General features: G+C 43.4%; 3 protein-coding genes across 4 annotated transcripts in view; all 3 read left to right on the plus strand.

The window, feature by feature from the left end:
* Positions 1-184: 184 nt before the first annotated feature.
* Positions 185-8,945, plus strand: foxred2 (FAD-dependent oxidoreductase domain containing 2). The gene is made up of 10 exons (XM_076032557.1): positions 185-342; positions 1,435-1,649; positions 1,746-2,051; positions 2,137-2,388; positions 4,772-5,074; positions 6,266-6,432; positions 6,568-6,733; positions 7,139-7,365; positions 7,760-7,930; positions 8,087-8,945. The coding sequence occupies exons 1-10, from the start codon at positions 313-315 to the stop codon at positions 8,317-8,319; spliced, it is 2,070 nt and encodes a 689-aa protein (XP_075888672.1). The 5' UTR covers positions 185-312; the 3' UTR covers positions 8,320-8,945.
* Positions 8,946-9,239: 294 nt separating this feature from the next.
* On the plus strand, positions 9,240-13,549 carry ankrd54 (ankyrin repeat domain 54). The gene is made up of 8 exons (XM_076032560.1): positions 9,240-9,925; positions 10,249-10,296; positions 10,375-10,473; positions 10,619-10,690; positions 10,944-10,991; positions 12,254-12,378; positions 12,514-12,621; positions 12,765-13,549. Exons 1-8 carry the CDS (start codon positions 9,514-9,516, stop codon positions 12,837-12,839), a joined length of 987 nt encoding a protein of 328 aa, XP_075888675.1. The 5' UTR covers positions 9,240-9,513; the 3' UTR covers positions 12,840-13,549.
* Positions 13,550-13,681: 132 nt separating this feature from the next.
* Positions 13,682-15,685, plus strand: part of hmgxb4a (HMG box domain containing 4a) — a 7,075-nt gene continuing 5,071 nt past the window's right edge. The window contains exons 1-5 of one of the 2 annotated variants that reach the window (XM_076032558.1): positions 13,682-13,802; positions 14,404-14,480; positions 14,570-14,706; positions 14,851-14,926; positions 15,027-15,614. In XM_076032558.1, the coding sequence (XP_075888673.1) occupies positions 14,444-14,480; positions 14,570-14,706; positions 14,851-14,926; positions 15,027-15,614 (838 nt within the window). In that variant the 5' untranslated portion in view covers positions 13,682-13,802; positions 14,404-14,443. Of the gene's footprint in view, positions 13,803-13,844; positions 14,290-14,403; positions 14,481-14,569; positions 14,707-14,850; positions 14,927-15,026; positions 15,615-15,685 lie in introns of those variants that run through there. The other variant, XM_076032559.1, reaches the window with a different exon arrangement.

Below are 15,685 nucleotides of genomic sequence, written 5' to 3' on the forward strand. Positions count from 1 at the left end.
CAGCTTGGTGTTCGCGGTGTGTGTACGCAGGTAATGCAATGTTCAACAATAGTTAGCAGTTTTTGTCCCCCCCCGTTTCGAAACAGGTCGCCTTTTCACTGTGGGGAAAAGCAGCAATTATGAAAGTCATTTTGAGGAGGTATCCGGTTCGAACGCCCCCCTCCGGTGGTCGCAGGACTCCATTGGCTGGTGCCGCTGAAGAGGGAAGTGGCTCGATGCTAAGTGGAGTCTTGGTTCGCGGGGGCGGTGAAGCTAACACGCTTTAACACAACAAAAATATCCCGCACCTAGCATCATGTTTAACAACAAAGGATGTCCACGAGGGATCGACTGATACCAAAGGTAACGTAAAGCTGCGCGTGAGCCAGAAAATCTAAATTGAAGAGGTCCGACGCGATGAAGCGGGCGGCGGCGGCGGCGGCGGCGGCGGCGGCTCCTGCATCCCTGGCGGAGGGACGTAACGTCGGCGGGGCGGAGGAGTTCAGGGTCGGGAGTCGGGAGTTTGACGGAAAGGGCTGCTGTCGTTTGTTTTTTTGTTTTTTTGTTTTTTTGCTTACGTTAAGTCCGCAAACTAGCCAGGTAGACGGATGTCATGGTGACACCGTATCAGTGTGTTTGGTTCCACGGCGGTATGTGGAGCCCAGATGCAGCTGCCAGCGACGGTCCAGTGCCGGAGTGCCCGCACTGGCTGTGAGTTAGGAGAGAATGTCCTCAACTATAGTCGATTAAGTGCAAATATACTTACATCGAGACGTATTAACATTAATACACTGTCAAATATACCCTCGTGTATAAGGGGCTGCAAAATGAAAATCACCAGCTGTTTAAAACATGTTTCTTATCCTTTTTTTTTTTTTCATCTGCAGTTCAAACGTGTGATGTTTTGGAAAAATTGATGCAATAAGAAAGGTTAAAATGTTGAACTTTTGTTGTTTGGTACTTTTGTTCTTGTTATTATTTGTTTTTTCTTGTTTTTGTCCTCTTTTTTTTTTTTTTAATTTTTAGATCATTTGGGTCATTGGATAATTTTGAACATATCAAAACAAAAATGCATCAAGTCATTTTTCTAACAAATAATATAAATAAGTGCCATTATGAAAAAAAACCAACCCAAAACAAAACATGTTTTACCTGAAATTGGTCCATAATGGTTCTAAACTGTCCTGAATGTGTCCAAGTGTCAGCTTACATGTAGTATATTTTCAACTTCAGTTAGTATAGGTGTAATGTGTATCTGCAGTCAGCCAGTATGAGTCTATTGACATCACTTTTTGTTTGGATTGTTACAACCTGTTGGCTAAAGCATCTGCAGGTTCTGACATATCAAGGGAATGAGTAAATAATAATAATGATGATGATGATGATGATGATGATGATGATGATAATGATGTTGATGATGATGATGATGGCTAAATCATTCCCGGCTTTCTACAGGTCATGGATCTCAGAATCTCATACTTGACCTTCATCCTCATTGGCTGCGCCCATTGCCTTCTCAATAACCACAACCAAAATGCCAGCAATCACTTTGAATACTGCGTGCTCGGAGCCGGGCCTGCAGGGCTGCAGATGGGACACTTCTTATCCAAGGCTAACAGAGACTACGTCATCTTGGAGAGAAACTCAGGACCCGGGAGCTTCTTCAACAAGTAACGCATCTCGTGTCATAAATGTGCTTTCAGTGTTTTTTTTTCCCCCCCGGGAGCAACTCTGACACGGGCGTCCACTCCTCCGCTCTGTTCAAGGTATCCCAGGCACAGAAAGCTCATCAGCATTAACAAGATGAACACGGGACGAGAGAACCCTGAGTTCAACCTGCGGCACGACTGGAACTCACTGCTGAGCGACAAGCCTGACCTGCTCTTCAAGAGGGTGAGCAGTGAGTTTTATCCTTCCGCCGATGGCTTCCCAGTCTACCTGTCCATGTTTGAGAAGGAGCTTGGCCTGAGGGTCCGCTATGGGGTGGACATCGGAAAGATCCGAGCGCGACACTCAGACACCGGCAGGAGCTACGTCCTGACAGACCAGAATGCCTCAGACTACACCTGCAGGTGTGTTGTTTCCTCGGGAAAAATAGTCCCACTGCTCCTTGCAAAAAAGACCCAGCTTGTTCCAACGTTGCCCTCCTTGTCTCAGGGTTCTCCTGGTCGCCACTGGGTTGTGGGTCCCGCAGACGGTTGACTTTGCTGGCTCAGACCTCGTGGAAGGCTACGAGTCCATATCCGTCAACCCTGCAGACTACAAGGACGAAGCGGTGCTCATCCTGGGCAAAGGGAACGCAGCCTTCGAAACGGCTCAGAGCCTGCTGGGCTGGGCCGGCCGGGTGCACATGCTCAGTAACAACCCCGTCCGTCTGGCTTGGCAAACGCATTACGTCGGAGATCTCAGGTAGAGTTAAAACTTCAATACACTTTGAAGTTTACTTCAGCGAGACGCACAAGAAAGAGCTCTCTAATAAAGCTGTGACACAGCCGAATAGAACATGAGGTGATACTTAATACAACAACACAATCATCAGTGGCACGAGTTTAGTAATTAATACATTGTACAAATAACATTAAACCTGCAAGCAGGGTTGGCGGGACTGAGCCCACCCCATGGACTTGCGGCTGACAAACTGGCAGCACTTTCAGAAAAGATGTATAAACCAGTATATAAGTCTAAGTAAAAGAAGATTTCAATAATATGAATACTGAACAATCGCATATTGGCAGTGTAGTGTGTTTAAAAGTGTGAAGGACGAACTGAAACAGCGATTAGCACGCCGACCCCCGATGACCCCCGACCTCTGCCGACTCCGGAAGAAGTCTAAATAATCATAAGCCTGTGTGTGCAAATGATGCAGACATTTCACCTCCAGTTTTTTTTTTTTTTTTTTTGGATGAGGCTGTCAAATGTAAATTTTAGGCCTTGATGAGACAAACACGTGGGTGTTTGAATGAGCTCCGCTTTTGTAACCTTGGAAACAAACGCTACGAACCCGGTCATTTCTGCGTCTACATGAAACGGGCAGGATCGTAAAGACTTAAAATGGGGGAATAGAATGTCCAAATTGTGACACATGAATACCCTGTCTACAGGCAGAACATGATCAAAGCAGCATTTTGACGGTAGGAAAGCCCAAGTCAACATGTACACAAAGATTCACATGACTATACAAATTAACCGTACATACATATTTCCTTAGTTGCAGTAAGGAGAATTGTGAGTGCCTTACCTCAAGGCATTTGGAAAAGGGAATGAGTACTGAGGTCTGAGCTGCAGTTATATGTCTGTTGTTATGGGGCGTTGTGCGTTGTCCAATCACAAGCCAGCATTTATGACTGTCATGTTTGAATAGCCTTTGATCATGTTCTGCCGTGTTCTGCATTGTGGATCTTTCATGCTCAAAGCTGATCCTACGTTCTAACTATATCCATAAATATGAAGAATTAACAGATTAAGATTAAGAGGCTGGTAAACATTGCTTATTGTCTTATACTTTTTTCAGTACATAAAATTGTAAAATTGGAGACATCCGAAAACAAAGTGCAATTGCCTGCGATATATTCATATTCAGTTCAAAAACGAACAGTTTTTGGGCAATATTAATATTAAACAACTTGAAATATGTCACCTCTTGCTTGTCGTATCAAATAAATTAGAGCTTACGCGATGTAGAGCTTGATGAGACGAACACGTGGTTGTTTGTTGCATGTCGATGCGACATACCTTGGGGGAGCTTACGGCCATTAATGTTTTTTCCTCATGTCTCGGTTTTTGAAACCTGGGAAACAAATGCTTCCAACTCGGCCATTTCTGCATCTACAGGAAATATATTGGCATCATCGTTTAGCTAAGGTCTTCAGGAATCTAACTGTGTAACTTTTATCCAAGTGTGAATAATGGTGTAGGCGTGGCCAGTGAATGAACTGAAATATCTCACTTTCTGTATGTCGTACAACAACTGTTAGAGTGTACGCGACATAGAGCTTAATGAGACCAACGCGTGGGTTTTTGTTGCATGTCGATGCGACATTCCTAGAGGGTGCTACGGCCATTTTAGTGTTTTTTTAAATCTCGGTCTGTAGGTGGCCCTCTGGAGGAGCTCTTGCCCTGATTTTGTTACCACAGGAAGGTTTTCGCAGCCTGGACAAGTGATCACAATTTGGTGCGAATCAAAGCATGTTAAGGGGGTGAAAGTGGGGTAGACAGTGAATGTGAATTTCTTTTTCAAGAAATCCAAATTTGGGGCAGGTCCGACCTGCATGCAAAATTTGGTGAGTTTTGGAATATGGGAAAGGGGTGAAAATGGGCTTCAAAATTTTTTGTGAAAAAGACCTTTACTTTGAAGGGCCCTCAAATGAAGTATGATGTGGTCTACATCATACTCCGATTTCAAGTCTGTCACACCTACGGTTCCTGATTGTTTTGTTTTGAGATTTTTTCAAACAAGTGAAAATATCTCACTTCCGGTTTGTTTGGGGTTATAGGTTAGCATTTATGAAAGGCTGTTTTTGAGTTGAGTGTTAAGATACCAAAATGAAGACAACTTGCACACTGCAAACCTTGAATATTTTCCATATTTGATGCATGAAGTTAAGCGACATGTCGAGCACACACGCCGTTTGAGAGCAAGTCTGCGTAAAATGTCATTGTGTTTTTGACGGCAAATTTCTAAAATAACGAAGCCAAGCCGAACAAGGTTTTTTTCCCCCCCAGAAATGACTGTCACCTTTCTGTGTATTTGAAAATTGGTCATTCACTGAACAGATCCTTACTTGTTTTCCAGAGCTGTAAATAACGACGTACTGGACACATACCAGCTCAAGTCACTGGACGGTTTGCTGGAGGCCAAACTGGAGAAATTGGCCATTGTTGAATTTCAGGAGCAGGACTGGAAGCGAAAAGGGACAAAGAGAAAGTTGTACCTCACGACGCAGAAGCTGCTAGAGAGCGGGAAGGGGAACAACAGCTCCGGTGTGTCCAGAGAAATGCTGCTGGGTTTCCACTCGGACAACTTTGCTGTGCGAGCGCCGTACGACCGCGTGATCCGCTGCATCGGCTTCCGATTCAACTTCAGCATATTCGACAGGTAGTGCGGTCAATGAATTACTCTGAATTGAATTGAATTGAATTGAATTTTTTAATTTAATTTAATTTAATTTAATTTAATTGAATTTAATTTAATTTAATTTAATTTAATTATTTAATTAAATTATTGAATTGAATTGAATTGAATTGAATTGAATTTCCTTTATTGTCATACATGGTGCATGACGTAATTGCAGCAGAATTCTCTATGTAGTGCATACTCAATCAAAACATTACATAAAAAAAACACTGTGTATATGTATATATATATATATATATATATATATATATATATATATATATACATATATATATATGTATATACACTGCTATATATGTATACATATACATATACATATATATACACACTCATATACTGTGTATGTATATGTGTGTATATGTATGTGTATATATATACATGTATGTATGTATGTATGTATACACATGTATATACACATATATGTATATATCATTTTCAAGAGATAAAACAGAACATACATAACAAAAACAAACATAACATAGATTGACTCACATAACTACTCAGTTATTTTCAAATTTGTACAGGCGAAAGATTCTAGAGTCATCCCATAAAAATAAGATAAGGGCGTAGGATCGAGTATACGCTGCCTTGCATGCATGATACATTCGCATGTTCAGACAGAGGCACACAGAAACAAAAAAACGCATCATATCACAGAGTTATGATGCGTTTTTTTTTTCAGTTATGATATAAACCCTCTTTCAAAAATGGTAGAGATATTCAAGCCAAGGTATGCCAGAAAAGGGTTGCCATGTTTTACGAAAAACATCATCTTTGCTGTGCAGCTTACATGTCAGATAGTCTAAAGCAAGACATCCGAGTACCACCCTTTGCCACTGAACCTGAGATGGAGCTTTATTCATTATCCAGTTTAAAAGAATACACTTTCTAGCACAAAAAGCAAGTGTCTGACGGAGTTTCCTTTTCAATTGGTCAACGAAGCATTGGTTAGATATGCCAAGTAGTAGATGCAGGTAGTAGGTTGTGTTTTCTGTTAATGAGGATTGTTATATTTTAGCTTTTCATCACAAGTCACACTTACCCGTGTTTTGCCTTGACATCAATTTAATTTTTTTTTTTTTAAAAAAGTCTTTTGATAAGAATATAATTTCTCACATGTATAAATATATTTACCCATCGGCTCCCCCCCAGCTGTGCCCGCCCACCAAACAGTGACAATGCCAAAGGGAGGCTGCCCCAGCTGACTGCCTGGTACGAGGGGGTGAACACCCCAGACCTGTTTGTGCTGGGGACGGCAGCTCACTCCAGGGACTACCGCCTCTCAGCTGGAGGCTTCGTCCATGGCTTCCGCTACACAGGTGAGGCGCCGCGTGTTACTCCACCGCTGCTCTGCGTCAAAGCCAGAAAATGCCTCACTGACGCGGGGAGAGAAACACATTCAGGTTTGTATTTAACATGCGGCGTTGCTTGTTGCCTTGCTGGGTGTGTTGCAGCCCGGGCGGTACACCGTGTGCTCGAACAACGTTACCATGGCAACACGTGGCACTCCACTGAACTGTTGACAACCCAGCTGATGTCTTGGGCTCTGAAGCGGATCAACGAGGCCTCTGGGATCTACCAGATGGTCGGGGTGCTTGGAGATGTCATCCTGCTTCGCGGGTAAATACGCATGTTATTTTTGTCAGTTAGAAGAAAGAAAAAAAACGCACTTGCTAATTAGCTCGTCATATTTTCCCAGCTTGCCCCTGGCGAAGTTATCGCTACTATTGCCTCCACCTTCAAAACAACCACCCATTTGCATCTTGCAGCTTTTCAGTCTTCTACTGGCACTGTGGTTGTGTGATCATTAAGTGACAAAAAGACCTTGGCTTTGCAGTCTGAAAGGTTCATAGTTTAAATTATTTGAGGAAGTCCGCCTGATAGCACGTTTTTACCAAATTACTTTTGTAATGTATTCAGGGGCAGCATGTTAAAATGTTACCAATATAAAATCCTAGATCAAGCCAAAGTTTACACACTCAACAAATTTTACTCTTATGCTCCTCGTCTCTTTTGCACCCGAAGGGCTCGCTGTGAATACGTGGAAGAGTTTCCTCTCCAGGCTTTGCCTCAGTTTTCTTCCATCTCAGGCCACAAAGTTTCCAACCATGGAGTCATAGTTCTAGTCCTACAGTACGGCACGAAGAAGATCGACTTTCTGGGAAAGAACAGATCTCAAAATGACTGGACCAAAGCTTGGCTCTCAAACTTTTTGCATCCTGTTTTTTACTACTATGACAAACTCCCTACGGGTAAGAACCAATGCAGCTGTGATCAAATGAGTAAATGTGCTTTCATGCTTCTTTCATGGACTCGGTGGATTTTCTTTGGGTTTTGTCAAAACAGTCTATCCTTGTTCATTTTAACAATGCAGATGCATTTTTTTTTAATAGAAGATGAAAATAAGAAAAGACAGAATTTTGCATGTTCGTATAGCCCACAATTTTGAAAATTCTGTTTAAATATTTCAAAATATTTCTCTATGAAATCATTGTGCATGCTCAGCTTCCTCTTTGGAACGTAATATTTAATAGGTGCAAATAGGCCAGTAGGGACATAAAATGGAAGACGATCAGCAAGACTGTAAGAGGGAAACGGTTATTCTAGCAAGAAAACTCATGGACGCAATGCCCTTATTCTGTGTAGAGGAAGAGATGAAGCTCCGTCCCAAAGGCTGGCCTTTGCCAAGGCCCACGGCCATCCATCACTCCATCGAGGACTTTCTAGCCGAGTGGGACGCCCCCGTGTCTCACATCCAGCCAATACGTCGCTTCTTTGAGCACTGTGTTCAGACTGATCTCCGATCCTTCTATGCAGGTACAGTTGAGCTTTACAGTTGTTCAGGTGTGTGTGTGTGTGTGTGTGTGTGTGTGTGTGTGTGCGTGCGTGCAGATAAGAATATGAAGAAATCTAGTTTCCCTTTTGTATGACTTTATATAACTTACTTCCCTGTGTCTTTTTATTTTACTTTAGATTCCTGTTTCCAACTGTCCCTTACACATCGCAAGCCGCCGCTGTTTTGCCAGCACGGGTACTTGAAGCGGCAGGGTGTTACTCACAATAATCAGCCTCAGCAGGACTTTGAGGACCCCGTCGTGATGGCCAAGGAGCAAGATACGGGCCCGTTCGGGGTTGACAATGCATTCCCCAAATACCTCGGCCAAGCTGGAGCCTCCTTGTCGTCAGGGCTGAAACTTCACGTGTGATTGTGGTCTGTGTCCTGCCACTGCTCACTGGTCCTCAGGACCAGCTACCTCCACAGGCCAAACTGACATCCACCATGTTGTTTAGTCTGTTACAATGGTTTCCAGCCGGGTTTTTTTTTTTTTTTTTTTTTTGGCATTGTGACCCTTTAAAAGAACATGAATGAACAAAAGAATGTACTATTCTTACTAATGTTTCCACAAATTAGTATTTCCATATAAGCAACCCTAATATGAGAAATATTTTAGTCTGACTCACTACTAATGCCAAAAAGAATTGTACACATTACATACACAAAGTGGTGGGACACCACACATTTATATGTTTTAACCAAAGAGTGATTTCTGTCTCATTTATGCCAACACTTGCCAAGAGTTGCACATAGGATGAACGATTGGGCGGGAAGTTATTAAAAACTGAAGAAGAAGAAGAAGAAGAAGAAGAAGAAGAAGAAAAAACACTGTGGTCCTTAGTAACTGATCCCTATGCAACCTTCAGGTTGGTTACGTGTTCATGCAAGCGCTCCTATCATTTCTCACAGATGTTCTATTTCCGCAAATGTGGCTTTGTTATATTGTAAAACTGCTGTTGGCCTACATATCATTAAAAAAAAACTTTATATTGTCAATGGTTGTGATCGAATGATTGTGCTTCATAAATGTATCACGATGACGTTCACTAAACAAGAAAAATACAGACTACTAAACTTCAACCCGAATACCGTAGGTTCTTCATGCGCGCGCATGCCCAGTTGCCCCGTGAAACTGCCATTGGACGCTTGACTACGTGGTTTTGATTGGATGAGAGCGATTAAACAACGCGTCCTCTGATTGGTCGTCGCCGTTCCAAGAAGTTGACCGCACAATGGGCGGACCGCTTACTGCTTCCAACGAGTGACATAAATGTATATGCAAAAACGGAGACATCTTCGGGTAGGAAAAGGAAAGTGCTGCTGAGATGCTGTAAAAAAAGAAAAGAAAAAGGAGAGCACAGGGTCAGACTCACAGCAGGAAACAAAAGAGTGTCATTTCGCCGAGCCTCGCCGACGTGCATGTTACATACGAAGTCGAGCCCGGAGTCCCACGACGGCTTCGCTTCCCCACCTTGTTTTTTGTTTTGTTTTGCTGTCGTCCATTCTTCACACAAGTGTCGAGATCTGTCGAAAACACGCGGCGCCCATATGACACGTTAAAAGGATGGATGGGTGGAGCCCTATCGTCGCCACAGCCTCGGACAATGACCGCTCCGAGGAGGAGGAGGAGGAGGAGTACATGGTAGAGCCGGCGCACGGGGCCGACGGCCGGGGCACTCTGGGCGGAGAGCAGCGGACTAGCACCGCGGAAGGGATGGACGGCGGGGCCGTCGCCGCCACCGTCGGCTTCGGGATAAGCGGGATCGGAGAGGGCAAGGTGCTGCTGGGGAGGGTGGGCCAGAGGGACGACAGGGAACTCAGGTACCTGCACCTGTTGTGGGATCCCGGGCGAGCGGAACGCGCCGCTCCCGCCCCGGGCGCGTCCAGCAAGCTCGGGAAGATACCGGGCAGCAGGGTCCGCAGGCAGCAGCACCGGATGGTGCGGAGCCTCTGTCCTATCGGGAAGGACATCTACGGTAACACCGGCTGAGACTCGCTTTGCTAGTTTGTTGTTCGTCTACGTCAGCGGGATAGATAGATAGATAAGTACTTTATTTATCACGAAGGAAATCCAGTTTGACAGCTGCACAATCAGTCATCAGCAATCAGTTCATAAAAGGTGCATAGAGACAATCAATCATGCAAACATGTTAAACATGATGCTTGCAACGATCGAAACCCTGCTGTATGTCTCTTCCCTGTCTAAGTCATTTGTTGAATGAACGTGAATGAAAGGTTGTTCCTATGGATCCAACCAGTAAGTTTGTGCTCACCTGCCAATGTGATGTGTGTCTGACAGCTGTGAAAAGACTGAGGGAGGCTGCGAACAGCAATGACATAGACACAGGTACAGTGTGACGAGACGTCTCACCCTCATGGTGTCAGGTCACGGTCGCTCTTTTCTAATCATGGTGTGCTCCATCAGTTCGAACACTCCTGCAGGACAACATTGACCCCTGTGCAGCAGACGACAAGGGGAGGACGGCGCTCCATTTCTCTTCCTGCAATGGCAACGAAAGCATCGGTGAGACATTAACACGACTATGTACATCTGCAACAACTTCACTTACTGCATTCACCTCACCCCAACAGCAACACATATACTGTATGTACGATACATATTCTTATATCCCGAAATTTTCTTTTTTTTTTTTTTTTTCGATGACAAGTGCAACTGTTGCTGAGCCACGGCGCCGATCCCAATCAGCGAGACAGCCTGGGGAACACCCCCCTGCACCTGGGTAAGTGTGCTCATTTTATAGAATGTCCTATCAGCTGGTGAGCAAAGAGAACTTCCATTAATTGGACAATAACAACGTATTGTTCTGTATTGTATCGTACTGTTATTGTAACCTGGGAAACGAGGATTGCTGTTTTTGCTGAAGGCTGATGCTGCAGGGATGATTAAATATTTGGCTGCATACAGTATAGTGATTATTAAGTAATGTTGTTGATATGTGTATCATAACTGTCCGTTTGTTATCATTTTTGCAGCGGCCTGTACAAACCATGTGCCTGTTATCACCACGTTGCTGAGAGGAGGTAAGGCCACTAAAGGGCTTAATGTGCGCTCTGTCTCCTCAGTTTTCTGAGAGAAAGCATTTATTTAGTCTTGACATAAAAATGTTTGACTTGTTTTTCTTTAAGTTGCTCTTTCAAGCAACTTTCAAGCGATAATTTCTGTCATCTCCTGATACAAAAGCGATGCCTTCACTTGCATTGGAAATTGTCAAAATTCCACATTTGATTAACAAAAGATTACAGAATACTCTATTCAGGAAGAGAACAGTCAATTTTTGAAAAGTAGGGTTGCAAGAAAATCAGTATATTATCTTTATTGTCTTGTATAAAGCTGAACTTACTTGTGGTCACTATTTTATTATAGCGTTCTAGTACAGCATTATGATAGGCATGGCCATGTGAAGTCCAAAGAATAAATAAAAATAAAAAAGTAACTAGTTCAATCGAAAACATTTCCTGCGGTGCCTTTTACAATATTATACAGATATATTATATATAACACCACAGAGAAAAAAATATTTAATGGGTTATCATAAAACATGTGTTTTAATGTTAATTAAAAGTGAACAAAAGCAAAGTTACAAGAAAAGATGTGTCCTTAAGGCCCCACGGTATTTGGCTTTTTATTGAAATGGATTTTAAAACACTGAAAGAATTGATGAAATACACCTATGTTATTACTTACTATTAATATAATTTTTTCCAAATACAACAAGCCAGATTAAAAAGCATAATGGGGCACATATGGCCCCTGGGCCGTAGTTTGCCCACCCCTGTCCTTGATCATCTAGGACAGCCTTTCTCAACAGGTGCGTTGCGACCCGAAAGTGGGTCACACAGCTATTATGATTCGTTGTTGCTTTGTGGACAGTTTTTTTTTCTTTATTTTAAAATATATATATATATATTTAAAGAGAAAATGTTGGACATTTACTTTGCATGATAGAATGTAGGCTAGCATTTTTATTTTTGTGGAATAAATTTGGGTCTCAACTTCATGATAAGGAAAGAAATGTGGGTTATGAGACTCCCCTAGTTGAGGACAACTGCTCTAGGTCCACCATGCTACTTGTGGTCCTCCATCTAACATGGTTGTGCTGTTACCTAGCAACATGGGATCTGAGCACTTCTGAAAGTTGTCCTTTGGCCTGGCTGACTACAACTGACTTTCACTATTGCATTGCTGTAATTCTTTTTCTTCTTCTTTTTTCTAAATGAAACATTCAAATAATTTCTCTTTAACTTTCTAAAAAAAAAATGTTTCTGTTTGTCTGTTTGTTCAGGAGCCCGTGTGGATGCTCTAGACCGAGCAGGCAGAACGCCGCTACATCTGGCGCGCTCCAAGCTTAATATTCTCCAAGAGGGAGATTCCCGCAGCATAGAGACGCTAAGAGGGGAAGTCACGCAGGTAGATTTTCTTAATCATCAATTTTCTTAATCATCTAGTGAAGACTTGAGGGTTCTGGTTTCCTACATTTTGATCCTATCATTCTTAATGATTTACAATAAATAGGATTCTTAAAGAATTTTATATTGTTTTTAGATTATTCACATGCTGCGGGAATACCTAAACTTAATGGGCCAAAGTGAGGCGAAAGAGAGGCTGGAGCACATTTCAACACAGCTGCAACACACACGGACCAAAGAGCAGGTGAGGCCTTTATTCTTGTAAAAAAAAATAAAAAATGAGGCTAATAAGAAATGTTATTTATTGATATGTATTATTGTTTGTATCATAATTATTGATACAAGTAATTGCATATTGTGTATTTATCTTCTTTATTTGCTTTCTAGGTGGATGAGGTGACTGATTTATTGGCCAGTTTTACATCACTCAGCTTACAGAAACAGAATTTGGGGGATCGATAAAACGTGTATAGATAGATGGCAGAAGTCCTATTCCTTCTCACCTACCAACAATGTCCAAAATATGCAAATGCTGAATATATTGCTGGGATGCTTTTTCATATTCCACACTGAACATTTATCGACAGACCTGCAGGACAGTAACGTCTTTTCAACTTAACCCAGGGTCCTCAATGATTCTTTTGTTAACATCTAATGCTTCTCATGAGGTTTTTCAATAGAAGCATGTAGTTGAGATTTGTATGCAAAAACAATTGGCATCTTGGTTAAAATTATTACATACTGTATTATGCAAGACAGTACTGCAGTGCTGTGAATTATTTCTTTCATGGGAAGAGAAGTCATGTCAGTTTTGCAGAGAAAATCATAAAGGAAATCCCCTAAGGGAAAGATTCAGTGAGTGAGAACAGGAAGCTAATGGAACAGAAGCCAACCCGAGAGTGAGCCACAGCTCGCTTTTGTGTGTGTATCAAAGATGTTACCACAAGCTGACATATTTGTCGTCCGTCAATGAGCAAAATTCAGAGATGGACATAATACAATTAAAATGTTTTTTTCCCCCCATTCGACTGCCATTTGGAATTGTTGTCAAAAACTCTTTCAGTGTTGCCTTTTCTGTTGTAATTCATTATATGTTTTATGTGAAATGTTCTGTAAAGACTTACTGGTCTGCCATGGATGTATGAATCAATAAATCAGTATGTTAAATTGAATTTGTGATATGTATCCATGTAATTTATGTGGCAATTGCTAATATTTGTACTTTTTTTTTTTTTTTTAAAGGGTATTCTATAGATTTCATTTTGAATAGTAGGGCATGTTGTTGTCAAAGCCAATATGGCTACTCATTCTCCGTGACGATTGGCTGAGGGACCGGAGGCTCCTCCCCGGCATGGACACGTATTGTCATCGCACTTAAAATTAAAGATGGCCGCCTGACCCGCGTAATCTGGAAGCGGTAAAGAGGTAATATTATTCAAAAACACTACTTTCCCGTCCTCCCAGGGGGGCTCAGAATGGACGCGCTTCCAGCGTAGAATATGGCAAACGCGAGCAAAAAAATGCAATGGCTTTACGTGACGCCATTTTCTGCACTGGTCCCCACCGCGGCCTAGTCGACGGCTGAAGCCTCGAGCTTCCCGCTGCTGCTCGTCCAGGAAGCTGCGGACCAGATCGGCCGCTGGCTTCTCCCCGCCACTGTTGTTCCGCAGCTGCGTAGTCTCAGCGAATCGAGAGGGGGTGTGTTTGTGGATCTTTATGAAAGTAGGCGGGAATTAGTTAAGCTCTCGTTTATTCTATTCGACCCCAAGGTGTTAGTTTGGTAAGTGTGTAAACCACGAGAAGCTTCCAAAGACCCAGCAGTTGTCCACTTGTGATGAGAGAGTTTTGTCCATTTTGCTGGTTTGTTTTTTTTTTGCCTCCCATCTGGTTGCTTGAGCTTCCCTGTGCCGCAGTAAGTTATGTAGTTGCATTAGTTGCTTACTACCCAATACGGTCAAGTTCAGCTCAAATGACACATTTACATTGTAAAGCATTGCTTTATCAGTGTACTGCCCGGTGTTTTCAGTGATCCTCTGTGACACACACGTGTTGACAACGCAGCGAGAATGGCTTTCGAGGAGATCAAGTGCAAAGGGGGACTAGGTAATTAATTACCACGTCATTCTGAAGTTGTAGCTCCAAAAAAGACCCAGTTTATTACCAAGTTATTCCATGTGTGTGCATTATTTTAGATATGGGAATGGAAGGAGACAGGAGCCTCGTAGCTGGTCGCAGTCAGAGAGAGAAGAGGAGGTCATACAAGGACCTGCTCAGGGAAGAAGAGGAGATTGCTGCTCAAGTCAGGAAATCCTCCAAGAAACGTCTGAAGGTAAGGCCGCCACACCTCAAGACACTGCAGTGGTGAAAAAGTGCGAACCCGGATTTTACTGATTAAGCTGTAATCCCAACACGTTTTGGTGGAAACGTCCGAATTGTGAAATTAAAAACGAAAACTTTTGTTGTTTCAAACCAGGATTCAGAGCTTTTCATGCTGGGCGGGGATTCGCACAAGAAGAAGAAAAAACATGGTGATGATTACTATTACAAAGGTAAGAGAATGATAATAAATAGGTAAATTGTGTTCTTTAATTTAACAAAAGTGTCCTCACCTCTCCTCTTCTCTTCTCTTCTCTCCGTCAACCCTGTCAGACCACGATGGTTTGGGGCCGCCGCCGCACAAGAAGAAGCACAAGTCAGCTGACCGCTCCCCTCCTGTGTCGTCCCCGCTGTCCTCCCACCCAGTGGACACGGCCATGGGCCTCCTGCAGGCCATCACCTCCCCCCTGGCTACCGGTTCAGACCCCAGCCCCCACCTCCACAAGAAACCATCCTACCCCTCTTTCTCTTCGCACTCTTCTAAAGACCGCAAACGCGAGAGCGGCGGCAAAGGGAGCCACTCCTTCTCCCAGTCTCGCTCCGTGTCCTCGTCCTCCTCCTCCAAGAAGCACTCCTCGTCCTCAAAGTCCTCCCTGTTCCACGGCGGTGCCGCCGCCGCCGCCGCCAAAGAGGAGCCTCTGACGCTGCGTGAGGCCGACGGGCTGAAGATGAAACTCATCATGTCGCCGGAGAAGGAGGAGGCGGAGAGCTTTCCCTTCGCTCCGCACTCGTCCAAGGGCGCGAAGAAGGAGAAGGATCGAGGCAAGGCGCCGCACTCAAAGTCGTCCAAGAAGAAGCAGCAGCAGCAGCAGCAGAGTCGAGAGCCGCTGCCCGTGGTGGGGAAAGAGGTGGAGGTGGAAGGTGAGATCAGTTGCATTTCAGAAGAGCAGTAGTAGTAGAAGCAGCGCTTGCAGGAGGTGTAGAAGGGTTCA

Source organism: Nelusetta ayraudi, unplaced genomic scaffold (assembly GCF_046127955.1).
Source record: "Nelusetta ayraudi isolate G7.1 ecotype Tasmania unplaced genomic scaffold, CSIRO-AGI_Nayr_v1 ptg000034l, whole genome shotgun sequence".
Taxonomy (NCBI): Eukaryota; Metazoa; Chordata; class Actinopteri; order Tetraodontiformes; family Monacanthidae; genus Nelusetta; species Nelusetta ayraudi.

Bases quoted from the DNA above. Each gene is read 5' to 3' on its own strand.
- foxred2 (XM_076032557.1), top strand. From the start codon at position 313: ATGTCCACGAGGGATCGACTGATACCAAAG. The intron at 343-1,434 runs GTAACGTAAAGC...GGCTTTCTACAG, and splicing joins GGGATCGACTGATACCAAAG to GTCATGGATCTCAGAATCTC. The intron at 2,389-4,771 runs GTAGAGTTAAAA...CTTGTTTTCCAG, and splicing joins CATTACGTCGGAGATCTCAG to AGCTGTAAATAACGACGTAC.
- ankrd54 (XM_076032560.1), top strand. From the start codon at position 9,514: ATGGATGGGTGGAGCCCTATCGTCGCCACAGCCTCGGACAATGACCGC. The intron at 9,926-10,248 runs GTAACACCGGCT...TGTGTCTGACAG, and splicing joins TATCGGGAAGGACATCTACG to CTGTGAAAAGACTGAGGGAG. The intron at 10,691-10,943 runs GTAAGTGTGCTC...TCATTTTTGCAG, and splicing joins GAACACCCCCCTGCACCTGG to CGGCCTGTACAAACCATGTG.